General features: G+C 38.4%; 1 protein-coding gene across 5 annotated transcripts in view; it reads left to right on the top strand.

The window, feature by feature from the left end:
• Map3k4 (mitogen-activated protein kinase kinase kinase 4) overlaps positions 1-13,701 on the top strand; it is a 132,087-nt gene that overhangs the window by 78,405 nt on the left and 39,981 nt on the right. For all 5 annotated transcript variants that reach the window (XM_058580953.1, XM_058580951.1, XM_058580952.1 and 2 more), the window contains exon 5: positions 11,290-11,532. In XM_058580953.1, coding sequence (XP_058436936.1) covers positions 11,290-11,532 — 243 coding nt within the window. The remainder of the gene's footprint in view (positions 1-11,289; positions 11,533-13,701) is intronic.

Raw genomic sequence — 13,701 nt, 5'->3', positions numbered from 1 at the left:
GTCTCCCCAGTCCTCTTCCTCTCTCCTCCAGGCTTTGTGGACGTAAGGAATGCCACTAAAGGGAGTCATGTGCATCCTTCACATGGGTTACAACAAGAAAACACTGAGAAGTGCCTGGTATTTTTTGTGAACTTGAGTGGAATGTGGCTTGAACCCCCATTAAAGTTGTGTTCTTTGATCATCTGAAATTTAAAGCAAGGTAGAGAAGAAGAGAACATTCAAAGCTAATGAAGTTGGGAGTTAGGCTCTCTACTAGAATTACCTGTAGATAGTTTGCTTTTCAAAAAATGAAGTATAGAAGTCTTGGTTGTTTTAAATTGTTAAGTGTCACATAGTGAAAGAGAAACAGCTAAAGTAGGAATTCTTCTATATTGGAGATTAATCCAAACTAACAAAGGATGAAGTTATGATGAACTCACTGGGAAAGTAAGATTTTGTTTTTGTTTTCCATTTCAGGAACATAATTTCTATAAGGGGAGGTGTGTGTGTGTGTGTGTGTGTGTGTGTGTGAGAGAGAGAGAGAGAGAGAGAGAGAGAGAGAGAGAGAGGCGGGGGGGACAGAGAATGAGAATACATGCATAGGCCCCTCACAGGTTTTACCAAGTGTATCAGGGAGAGAGCTACAACTCTGAAGTCCACTCACTGGTCTCCACTCCTCATGGCAGCTCTCTTTCACTACATAACTTTGTGAATGACATTATCTTTCTGGTTCTAGGTCTCAGGGTTCTGAAAAATGTGCATAACAACCCCTGTGAATACCTCACAGGGTGGTTGAGAGGATTCAGAAAATATTTTATATGGGAAAAACACTATGCAAACCATATATATAAACTCTTTAATTTTTAGAAGTTCTGTTATTTTTTTTCCTTTGACAGTCAATTAATATGGGCTTCTTTACTCTTATTTTAAAAATAAATTTTAGGAACATCATGCTAAGTGAAATAAGCCAGACTCAGAAAATCAAAGGCAAATAGTTTTTCAAATGCAGAAACTAGAGCAAAGAAAGGGGGAAAAAGAGGGGGAGTGGAATATTATAAGGATAGAGGGAAGACCAATGGAACAGAAGGAGAATGAGAGGAAGGGAGTAGTAGGGACAGGTATTTTAGTCACCTTTTCCCCGCTTTGCCTAAAAGACCCATCAGAACAGTGGTAGAGGAGGAAAAGTTTGAGAGGTCATGGTTTCAGAGGTCTTAGTCCATAGAAGTCTGGCTCCATCCCTTGGGGCTTGAAGTGAGGCAGAACATCATGGTGGGAGAGTGTAGCAGAGGGAAGCAGCTCACAGGATGATCAGGAAGCAGAGAGAGAGAGAGAGACTCTGTGGTCCAGATATATACCCACAGCCACGCCGCCAATACCCCACTCCTCCAGCCACGTCCCAGCTGCCTCCAGGGATCAGTTCACTGATGAAATTAAGGCTCTGATCTGATCATTTCTCCTCCACACCTTCTTGCATTATCTCACGTGTGAGCTTTCCGGGAACACCACATCTAAACTATAATAGACTGGGAAGGGGAGGAAATACAGAGTGAATTTAACTAGATTAGGTATGCGCATATAGGTGTACCACAGTGAATCCCACTTTTATGTATATCTGTAAAGTGCCAATAAAAAATAAATGAGTGAAGCTGGGCACAGTGGTACACACCTGTTACGCCAGCCTCAACAAAAGTGAGGCATTAAGCAACTCAATAAGACCCTGTCTCTAAATAAAATAAAAAATAGAGCTGGGGATGTGGCTCAGTGGCCAAGTGCCCCTGAGTTCAGTCCCCGGTACTCCCCTGCCCCTGCCAAAAGAAAGAAAAGAGTAAAAGAAAGACCATTAGAAAAGGGGAAGGGGACTAAGGGAAGGGAAAAGGTGGGCACTGGGAATTAAATGAAGTAAATTAAACTCCATGTATATATTAAATTATATAAATACATTAAGTATTTTAAATATTAGCATATATAAATATATAGCTATATTTATATGTCATATAAACATTAAGTATATTAAACTCCATGAATAACTATAATGACACCAATAAAATTTTAAAAATGAATTTTACCTTTTAATCTCTGCCAAGTAATCATACTTTTTTGAGGAATGGTACTGGAGACTGAACCCAGGGCCCTGCACATGGTAGGCAAGTATTCTACCATTGAGCTACTGCTCAGCCCTTTTTAAATTTTTATTTTGAGATAGGGCCTTAAACTTGTAATCCTCCTTCAACATCCTCCTGAGTAGCTGGTATTATAGTTGTGTGCCACTGCACCTGGCCAAATAGTGGCACATTTCAAGGCATACATTTCATGTAATATAATCTGTTAGACTTGAGAACGATTGTGTTCATTATTGTCAGAAACATCTTGACCAAGAGTCCTGAGGTGGGGTACAGTGGCTGACACTAGACTAAAAGATTGTACTTAACCAAGATTATACATAATACATACCGTATATTTTGTCTTGTATTTATGGTTTTTGTGATTATTGTAGTAGATATAGAAGAAAGATTTTATAAAGAAGAAATATATTTGTGGTATTTGGTTTGTCTTATCTGTCTTTATATTTTAATTCTTTTTAATATAATTAGTTGTAACCAGTATTGACAAATAACATATGATCTTATATTCTTTGTAAGTAAGCTTTATGAAATAATTTTCTTCTAAAACTTTATTATATTTCAAAAATCTTTTTAAAAGTTGTAACTAGTGATATTTTAAAAATGTGCAGTTTGTTTGAATACTAGAAATATCATGCATTGTCTTCATGGTTTGTTCAAATTACGAAGGTGTAGTTCCCTGGCTTTTGTTAATTGATTTCCTCGGGACACATCTCTTTTTCTTTTTCTTTCCTTTTTTTTGGTACTGGACATTGAACCCAGGGGCCCTTTAATTGCTGAGTTGCATTTCCAGCCCTTTTTAATTTTTGAGACAGTCTCACTCAATTACTCAGGGCCTTAGCCTCCCAAGTTGCAGGGTTTGCCGGTGTTGGCCACTGTACCCCACCTCAGGACACATTTATGATTACATAGGCAGTCTCTGATGACTGAGGGGTTAGTTTCCAAGATTCACTTGTAAGGCAGCTGTTTGAGGTCTTGAAAATATGTATCTGTAGAAATGGTGTTGTAAATAAGAGTCTCTTAGGCTATCAAATAAAACTTATTTAAATCTATGTAACTAAACTAATAATACCAGCTGAAGTTTTTGTCGTCCCCCAACCCGGTCCTCATCCCCATCCCTGCCTTGGCAGCAAGAACAAAATGTAACAGAAAAAAATAAGAGAAAGCTCTTTTCTTCAACCCTTTTCCATAGATGATTATTATGATTCCTCATTTGCCTTCTGGTTTTCTTACTGCCTGGGCATGCAGAGCCGCTCCGAATCTCATTGTTGCTCCTTCTCACCTTGCTGTACTCTATCTTGCTGTATTGAAAGTGTGGTTCTCGGCAGCTCTTGGGGATGGATGTATCTGTGGCTAGTTCCTGGAACACCTGCTGGTGTCCCTGTGGTGGAGTGCTAGCCTTCTCCTTGGGTACTGCTCCTATTGTGATTTCCAAGCCTTCCTTGAAGGTCAGTGGGAGTCTTCTCAGCATTTGCTAATCTCAGGTCTGCTTCCCATAGGGACTGCAGCGAAGGCTGGGCTTTGTAATATTATTTACAGTTCAGTTCTAGCTTAAAATTTAATCAAGAAATTATGCGTGTAATATCAATATTGCCGTTGTATTTTTTGAAAAAACTTTTATCTTAGAATAGTTTGGGCTTTACAAGAAAGGAAAGTTCTCCAATGTTCTTCATTCAGCTTCCCTTAATATTGACTTCTTAGCTTTGTACATGTGTTAAAATTGATACATTAACATTGGTATAAAATATTGCCAAGTTTCCTGGCGGCAAAAAAACAGTATCCCGAGAAACCAGAAACATACTATTAACTGGTTTCAGAATTGCTAACCTATGTACCCTATGAGAAATAAATTTATGCACTAGAGTGCAGTGCTAAAGTATTCTTCTTGCTGGGCACAACTGTGGCACACGCCTGTAATCTCAGTAGCTAGAAGGCAGAGGCAGGAAGTTCGTAAGTTCAAAGCCAGCCTCATCAACTTGTTGAGACCCTTTCTCCTGATAAAATATAAAAAGGGCTTGGAATGTAGCTTAGTGGTTTAGTGCCCTTGGGTTCAATTCCTGGGCTTAAAAAAAAAAAAAAGTGTATTTTTTTTGCGTTTAGCTTTTTGGTGGATAGTCAGCCTGCTTTCCCCCTCCCACTCCTCAGTGACATTATATCACACACCTGTAGTGTGGTGACTTTTTATCTCAGTCTGCATGCCATCTTAGCATCCACAGCATTCTGGTTGATGTTTTAAAATTTGCACTTTTGTAAAATTCTATGGATTTTGTGCAATTTAAAATGTATATACCCATGAAATACTTAAGTTACAGGTTGTGATGTGGGTTTTTAATGCTTAGATTTTGTTTTCCTCATGAAACATTTTTCAGAAGAGGAAAAGATAAAATGAGTATTTATATTTTAGTGTGATGTACAAAATATTGTAACTGTCTGACTTTGTGTATTAAAACACATAATACCCCAGATACTGGGAAGGTGTTTGATTACTTTCTTAGTTGCTTTCTTTTGACTTAGAACTGATTATATAAGTATTATAATTCTGATGGCCAATGAAATACTGTTTGTCTTTGGAGTCAAACAGTAATTATGCTAATTTTCTTCAGTAAGCATAAGAACCCTGAAGAGTCTGACTTTGATATTTGGAGTGAATCAAGCATGTAGAAACTAGGAAATAGGACAACAGCTACTATTTACTGAGACTTACCATGTGCCAGACACAGCAGCTCTCGGAAGTGGTATCATTTCTGCAGTGTACAAATAAGGAAACTGGTTTAGGGACAGGAGATAACTTTTCCCAATCACCATGCTGTGGATTGCTAGAGGGAACCATACCCAGGATTCTGGAATTCCATGCTTTAAACCTGGCTGCATATCATCATTACCCAGGGAGCTTTAAAAATGCATGTACCTCTGCCCTTGGATGTGGGACAAGTCTGAGTCTTCCCGCATAGGACCTGAGATTGGCATTTTTAACCTATGTGCCTACCCCACATGTAGGCAGGGCAGCACCAGTGCCATCTGAGTTAGCCGCTGGAAACATTTGTGAGGCCACAGCACTCCCTCACCCGCTGTGTTAGGATCCCTGCTTATTATGCAGCTACTGTAGTTAACTTTTTATTGTGCCAATTATTATCTGAACTTTTGATTGAGTGACAGACTAGCAAGCACATACTTGCTCACTTGCTCTGAGGTTTTTTGCTTTCTTAAACAGACTTATATGAGGGATGGCGGGAGGTTGTGCAGCGTCGTTCTGGCAGCTGTGAGCCAGTGGAATCAGAACTGACGTGAGATCAGAGGCAGGACAGAAGCCGTCAGGTTTCTGTGGAGAACTGGATCCCATGGTAACTACGCAGCAGCAGTGATGTGGAGATGACAGCTGATGCCTAGCATTAATTGGACACTTCCATGTCCCTCAGGCAAGGAGGAGGGTCAGCTAACTTGGTCAAGGTGGCACAGCCAGGGAGTGCACAGCCAGGGAGTGCACAGCCAGGGAGTGCACAGCCAGGAGGTGAAGCCAGAGCGCTTCTGTAAAGCCACTCATGTTCTCAACAGCGTGCTGTCTTCCAGCCTGAGTCTTTCCCACAGGTGTTTACAGAAAGTGAAGAGGGAAATGTGTGTGTCTGTATCTGTCGATTCATCCATCTCTATATATTATTTAGTGACTAGCTAGTATTTGAAAAATGGGAAGATTTCACATAAAAATCTGGGTTTTTTGGTACTCCTGGAATCTCTGAGAAGCTTGGCAACACTGGGCCACATTCCTAGCTGGTACCTACTAGCTGGAGTTGACAGCCATATGACTGCTCCAGGTTACCCCAGCATGAACAGCCACCCTAGCGCACTCCTGTGCCTTGCTGGTCTGGTCCCTGGAGGAATTGCAGGTTGTAATAGAATCACATTGGAAGGGTAACAAAGACTTTTTTTTTTTTTTTTAAATGTAGTCCTTTATATTTTTGAAGACAATTTGCTTTCCTTTTACTTATTGGAATATATAAAGAAACAAAGTTCCTGCCTGTCCTGCTCTATCTTTTAGACTTTTCTCTGCTTCAGTAAACATGGATCTGGGTTACATAATGCATGACATTTTCTGAAACAAATGTGACAATGCTGTACATACTCTACTACAACTTGTAGTGTTCTACATGTTCTCTGCAAAGCTAATTCCATCTAATAACAGCATGGTGTTCATTGTAACAACATGCTGTAGCTTATTTAACCATTGAGATTATTTAACCATTTAACTCTTGATGGAATTTTGTTTGTTTTTATAAATAATGTAGTCACAAACATTATTGTACTTACCCCTTTATGAACTTTTTCTGTTGTTTTTATAAGAATGGTTGAAATTGAATTACTATCATAGGGTATGAACACTTACACCTTTGATAGATACTGCCATCTCTTTAATAAGACCACTCATTTATACTTTCCTGCAGAGTTTAGGAGAAATCCCATTTCTCCTCACATTTGTACCATCATCAACCAAAAAAATGTAATTTCATTTTAGTCTTTAATTCCTTTCATTTGTGGTGACATTTGAGAGTGTTTTTCATGTTTATTGAATGCAGTAGATATCCTCTGAATTTTCATGTTTATTTTGCTCATTTTTTATTGGGTTGTCTATTATTGAGCTGTTGAAACTTTATGGATATTATTTATTTTTCTGTGGTGGCTATAAATTTTTTTATGATTTGTCTTTTAGCTTATGATACTTTCACTATTATGTTAACCAGCTTTCCATCACTATAACAAAATACCTGGGATAATTAATTTATAAAGAGAAAAATTTTATTTTGGCTCACAATTTTGGAGTTTACCTCCAAGATTGAGTAGACTTATTGCTTTGAGCTTCTGCTGGGGTGCCACATGGGAATGGCGAGGAGAATGTGGCAGAGCAAGACTGCTTACTTCATGACCAGGAAGCAAAGGAGAAAAAGGGGCCTGAGTCCAACAGTACCCTTTGGGACCATGCACCAGTGACCCAAGGACCTCCCACATGGCCCCTCATCCTAAAGGTTCATAGCACCTCCCAAAAGCACCATCCTGGGGACCTTTGGAAGACATGGATCCAAACTATAGCAACTATAGAGAAATTTACAATTTTCATATAGTCATGTCTGTTACTATTCTGTGACGATCTTTTATGTGTATTCCTATTTTTTTCTTAAATATGGAAAATAATATATTTTCAGAGAAGCCTAGCTCCTCTAATAGAGATAGTTAATCTTTAAAAAAATTTGTTTTATCTTTTTTTTTTTTTCAATGTAAGCTTTTTGGGGTATGCCATTTTATTTATTTTTAGTATTAAAGTTAGATTATTTTCCCCCTGTATATATATTTATGTGTACTACATTAAGAGTATATTTATAATGGTATATTTCTGCATACCCTTACATATCTTTACGTAATACCCTCGTTTATATAATACCACTCCGATTTTGGGTCCCAATTTTGGACATATTGTTTTATTTTCTGGTTCTCATTTAAAGTGACTTTCTTTTATTTTCAGTGAAATGCTAAGGTATTTTGTCTGTCACCCCCAGATTTGCAAGTTATGGTTATGTTGTCAGAATGCAAAGTTGCTATTTATTTTCAGTACTTTCTCTTCTACAGTGATCATTGAGTTCATTTAGTCCTTGTTCTACAGGGTTGTGTGTTTTTACACACACACACACAGACATTAAAAATACAGGTTTTATATTTTAAGACTCATGTTTCTTATATGCTGTCTTGAGTTACTTTAGATGTATGACGCTTGTCCACTAGTTGACTCCTAGTGAAGGACTCAAGGGAAAATTATTTTCTAAGTTCTTGGATATTCCTTGACACTTAGCAAATTGATACTTGAAAGTCTTTGGCTCATATTTTCTTTCCTTTAATAATTTTTAATTTTTAATAATTTCCTTTAATAAATTTGTATTCATTTGCTTTTGGCATTGAAGCATTGAGATTGAAAATTCTGACAATGTGAGTTTTTTTTCCTAGTTATTAAACCTTGGTTTGCTTGTTTATTGAGTAGCTAAAGAATTGTTTTTTTTTTCTTTCAATAAACTCTTCATAGTGTGCACTTAAATTATGTATTTTCAAGGATTTTGTCTTTTTTTTTTTTTTTGGTTATAATTTCAAGTGAGTGTCTTATAGTTTTGATTTTGCTGTCCTAGTTGATACGTGTATTTTTATGGGGGCATAAAAGAAATGTCTTCCCAGAATTCCTTTTATTAGTTTGTACAAAATTGCCAATATTTGATCCTCTTCAGCTGACTAATATGACAATTTCATTTGGACTAAGCTAGGGTATTGCTCGATGTTTAGATTTTAATGTTTAGAATCTATAAAATTGTATATAGTTGACACATACTTTTTGTATTTAAATTAACATGTACTTTGGTTTCCTGTAATAGATAGGAATTTCTAAAGTAGCTGTATAATTTTTAAAATGAGTCCTTGTGATAGTATGGAATGTAGTATACCAGTGAGTAAGCATGTAATTGCTTTTCCCTTAATCGTTCATTCCATTCATTAGATGACCCATTATTTTCCAAATTCTTAATGAGCTGCTTACCTTCAGCAGCTCAGATAGATAGCTGCCTGTTTTTCTCCCTTCTGTTGATCTGTTTATGATTGGGCCAGTCCTTTTTATTTTAGATAAAGTAGGTATATTAGTGAGGTTTGGCCTCTTGTAGGGCAGTTATGCTTATTCTCCTTTTCTTTTCAGAAATTTTTGAGCTGTTTGTTTTGTACATCACTTTCTTCCAAATAAACTTCATAATGGACTTGTCAAATACATATTAAATGACATTGGGATTGGGAGGAGTTACATTGCATTCTTCTTATTATCCTTCCATTATCGAGTCTTCCTGGTGTGCTGGGCAGGTGGGGGTGGTACTCCTCACTGGAGTGAAGTACAGTGCTGCCCACACTGCCTCTTCTCCACCCTGTGGGTTTCTTGAAATAATTTGAAACGTAAGATTCAGGTTTTTTCTCTTGTAGTATTGCTTTTTCAAAGAAGCGTAATGCGTTCTCCATCTTGAATTAGAGTTCATAACCAGATCATCGTCATGTAGCTGTACCTGCCTGGACAGGTGTTGCTGGATCACAGCATGTCACTTCCTTGGTAGTTTTCTTCTCCTTCCAGTCCATTTTTCATTAGACTAGACCGCCGTACTTCCTCATGCAGTGCTTTGGAGAGGTAAAGGAACTGGATGTCACACTCTTCACTGTTCCAAGAGGTGGTGGCTGTAGAGATGGTCCTGAACCTGCTGCTGCTCCCCCCACCCCCCACCCCCTCGTGACTGTGCCCCAGCTCCTCCATCTTTTCCTTCTGCTCTTCATGGAACTCCTGTTCTTGTGGTAGAGCTTCTGGATCTCACTTAATGCCTCTTATTTTTTACTTTAAATTTTCGTTCCTTTTTCCTTTGGCCCTGAGTTATAGTGATAATTGCTTCAGTTGATTTCTAAATTATTTATTCCATTTTTGGTAGTATTCATTTTATTCTCGCTGTTTTTATTAACTTATTTCAGAACTCTTGATTTATTTTCTCCAGTGGGCTTTAAAGTAGTTAGTTGTTCCATTACACTATTTTTATGGTGCCTTTTTGTTTCATACATTAAATCAGCAACATTTGAAGTCAGCTACCGTGTCTGATTCTTCACCCTGATCTTCTCTTAAGGAAGCTTCTGTCTCCTCTTCAGTGCTCAGTTCTGACTGTTTCCCACATCTGGACTGGTGCTGACTTACTGTGATGTAGGACACATGAGACCTGACACCTGAGGAATTTTCAGGAAGCAGGTTTATTTAAGTTGCAAAGGTCTGGAAGGGCCAATGCCTAAAAAAAAAAATCTGTGGACTGCAGGTTTAGACATTCTTTTAGATTTGTACTTAATGGATTGGTTACAGGACAATGACAATGGGTGGGTACATACCAGTTACTCTCAGTCTCATGTTTCAGGTCAGAGGTTTCACAGGTTTTTACCAAGGAAAACAAGAGATAGTGACTTTTTGCATAGCAACAAGCTGACATCAAACATCACACCTGGCATTTACAAAAAAGAAGAAACTTCAAACCACATTGAGCCCTCTGTAGAACTCCTTGTCAAATCCTGTTGACACAGTAAAATCTTACTGACAAGATGGGAGGGGGTCCCTAGAGAAGCTTATCTGTTACAGTTATGGTGTGTGTGGGGGGGTACCTGCTCTGTATCAACCAAATGCTAGCAGCAGGTCTGCTCTGCCTCACTGTGGTAGACCTGCCTGTTGGGTGTCTGGCAGTGCTGCCTGGAGAAGGAGGGTCTGTTCCCTTGCTCAGCAAATGGGTCAGTGGGCTGGGGATATAGAACATGCTAAAAGATGTAGCAAATGGGTCAGCAGAAAGTTATCATAGAAAGTTTGCTTGAATTTTATAGAGCTTTAAATAAACACCTTTTTCTGAAGTCACGATACTAGTGGGAAAAAAGGCCTTTCATGCCCAACCCTGACCACATTTATCACAATCATCATTTTAAAAATTATGGGACTGCTTTAGAAATTCCTGCCTTTTAGGGAAACCCAAGTATAGTATGCATTAATTTAAATGCAGGTATATGTGTTGAACATAAAAGGATAAATTAATCTTCTTTTCAGTGCTGATGTAGATTGCTAGTTGAAAATACTCAAGTGTATTCCCTAGGTTGCTATGTTAATGGTTATATGCTGACATCTTATTTGTTTGATGTCAGGTTATATATTACTCGAGATTAAATACCTATAAAATAAGGAACAGAGTTTTTCCTTTCAGGCATTTAATGTCATTGGGAATTTTAAATGAAAAATGGACAGAAGTTTTTATGTTCACTTAAATGGCTATTTAGGATGAACTCTTCTGACTTTAATCTTTTCTCAAATTTCAATAATTCTTTGGTTCCCCGTCAAGAGATACATGTGAATCATCCTGTATGTAAACTTACAAACATGTTCCGAAGCTTTGTCTTACTACCACTTTGATAAAAATATTACTATTTGCTTTTAATTGTTATTGTCATGTAACATTTTTGGAACTTTTGGGGTCTGTGTTGAATTATTAAAGATTTCTTTCTGTTTAAAGTTAGAACTTTGTAGATTTGTCAGAAAATTATAGAGAATAGCAGGTTATAACCACAAGCTTAGGACACTGTCCTGTGTGTTCTTTTAATCTCTGTCTTGAATTTTTGTTAGTTTTCTGAATTTCCAGATCCCATGTGGGGTTCAGATTACGTGCAACTATCAAGGACGCCACCTTCCGCGGAGCAGAAACACAGTGCTGTGTCCTGGGAAGAGCTGAAGGCTATGGACTTGCCCTCCTTCGAACCTGCCTTTTTAGTGCTTTGCCGAGTCCTGCTGAACGTCATTCATGAGTGTCTGAAGCTGAGACTGGAACAGAGACCCGCTGGAGAGCCATCTCTCCTGAGTATCAAGCAGGTCTGCTTCAAAGGCTGTTTACATTTTCAGCACTAACATTAGTCTACAGGGTTAGCCTTTTCATGGCGAGGATTTTTCTCTCCTAATTGTTACAAACAGGGAATAGCCAATGCATGTTCGTGTTTTTAGGTGTGCTTTTTAGGGCGATTTTAAAACGTTCTTTACCTTTAAGAAAGATCCTGATTCTCAGACTGTGGTTTAGCCTTTCTACCACCCAGTTTCTTGTTCTAAAAGGGTGTTTCCTTTATATTAGCAATTGAGTACTGCAAATAGATTCATTCTTTTTTTGTGTGGGGGAGGGGTAACAGGGATTGAACTTAATTGAGGGCACTTGGCCACTGAGCCACATCCCCAGCCCTATTTGGTATTTTATTTAGAGACAGATTCTCACTGATTTGCTTAGCACCTTGCTTTTGCTGAGGCTGGCTTTGAATTTTCGATCCTCCTGCCATAGCCTCCTGAACCGCTGGAATTACAGGCATGTGCCACCGCACCCAGCAACAGAGTCATTCTTAAGAGTTTAAATTCTTTAAGTTTATTTTTTGTTCTATTTAGAGAAAGTATATGCAGAGGAGAGGTATTTGGATTCCTTCCTTGCTTAAGCAGTTCACGTGTGGTTTAAACAGGGAGGACAACTTTTGGTTTCCCAGCTGGGCTCTTGTGGGGCTTTGGTGCTGCAGAGAAGGCTGAGGGATGCTAGATGCAGTTTTACCAAGCAGTGACTGCTGAAGAGTGCCTGCATTCATGTTTTGTGATCACGTTAACATATGGATATTCACTATCAAAATCCTTAATTTTTTACTTTAATCTACAAGAAAAGAAAGATAGATTTGTGGTTTTTTTTGTAGTCTGCCACATCCATCCCCTGGGAATTTAAGAGCCAGGATGATAGGACTGAGCAGTACAGATGGAGGGAAGGGTGGATCAGGTTGTACAGGAGGTTCAGAACAGGATGTGTGTGTGGGAGGTGTCTTTAGCTTGTTGTAGAAGAGCAGAGCCAGTGGGCACTTGAGTTTGCACCTGGCACCCGCCAGAGCTGTCTCCACCTTAGCTCTGCTCCTTCCACCAGCCCGTCTCTGCTGCTATTTTGATGTCCACTTTGGCCCTGCTTCCCGCCTCTCCTCAGTATTGCGGTTGAGGACCTTCTAGTAAAGTACTGAAGTCCCTTCCTCACAGATCACACCAGCAACACCCTGGTAAAGCAAGGTAGAGCTGACTTTTTGCTGGTGGGTTCTTGTGAGAATAAAATAGTAATTTTTGTTAAAACACTTTATAATGTAGTATTGCTAGGGAACAAAGAGAATAGAAATTTTTGGTCAAATGCATTCAGAGATCAGTTATTGCACCTACGTGACACTTTTAATACAGAAATTTATATCTAAATAATCTGAACAGAACACTTTTTAGTAGACTTAACTACAGCCATAGCGCTCTCGTTGTAGATAATTCTTTTAAAAACCTTTAAGGACTCCATCTAAAAATTATCCATGTGAGGGACTTTCTAGGTCATCTCATTTTAGCTTTTTTCCCTCCTTATAACCTGACCTCCCAGACCTATATATTGCAAATTTACCTGTCTTTTAGTCTTGTTTTCCTTGACTTCCATCTACTTCCATCAGATTAGCTTAGGGTTTGTTTGCTTGCTTTTGCAAATATTAGACTTTTTTTGAAGGTAGACAAAATCACACATCATAGTAGGTAAACTCTACTAAAGTTTTTGAACAACTTCTTTGCTCTGCTGTATGTAGGTATGTTTGAATCTTTATTATGTTTTTAGTGAAAATTTACCAGTTTCCTCAGAAAATTTTTCTCTTTTCTCTCTTACAATAATGCAAATTAGTAGAAAAAATTGATCTTACTTTATAGAATTTACTTGCAATATAAATTTACTTATAGGAGTAAATATTTGTGTATGTGTATATGTGTGTGTGTGTAAGCACTTTTAGCAAAGCAGGTTGTTGCCTATATGTTATTTTCTGTGTATCTATGCTATAATTCTTTTTCTTTTAGTGGTGCTGGGGATTGAACCCAGGACACTCTACAACTGAGCTTAATCTGCAGCCCACCCCCCCCCCCCACCCTGCTTTTTTTTATTTTGAGGCAGGGTCTTGCCAAGTTGTCCAGGCTGGTCTTGAATTTGTAATCCTCTGCCTCAGCTTCCTGAGTAAC

Source organism: Marmota monax, unplaced genomic scaffold (genome assembly GCF_021218885.2).
Source record: "Marmota monax isolate L192 unplaced genomic scaffold, Marmota_monax_Labrador192_F-V1.1 WCK01_AAM20220418_F8-fsc00083, whole genome shotgun sequence".
In the NCBI taxonomy this organism is placed as follows: domain Eukaryota; kingdom Metazoa; phylum Chordata; class Mammalia; order Rodentia; family Sciuridae; genus Marmota; species Marmota monax.
The sequence above is the reverse complement of the archived record's forward strand: the minus strand, read 5'-3'. Positions and strand labels throughout refer to the sequence as shown.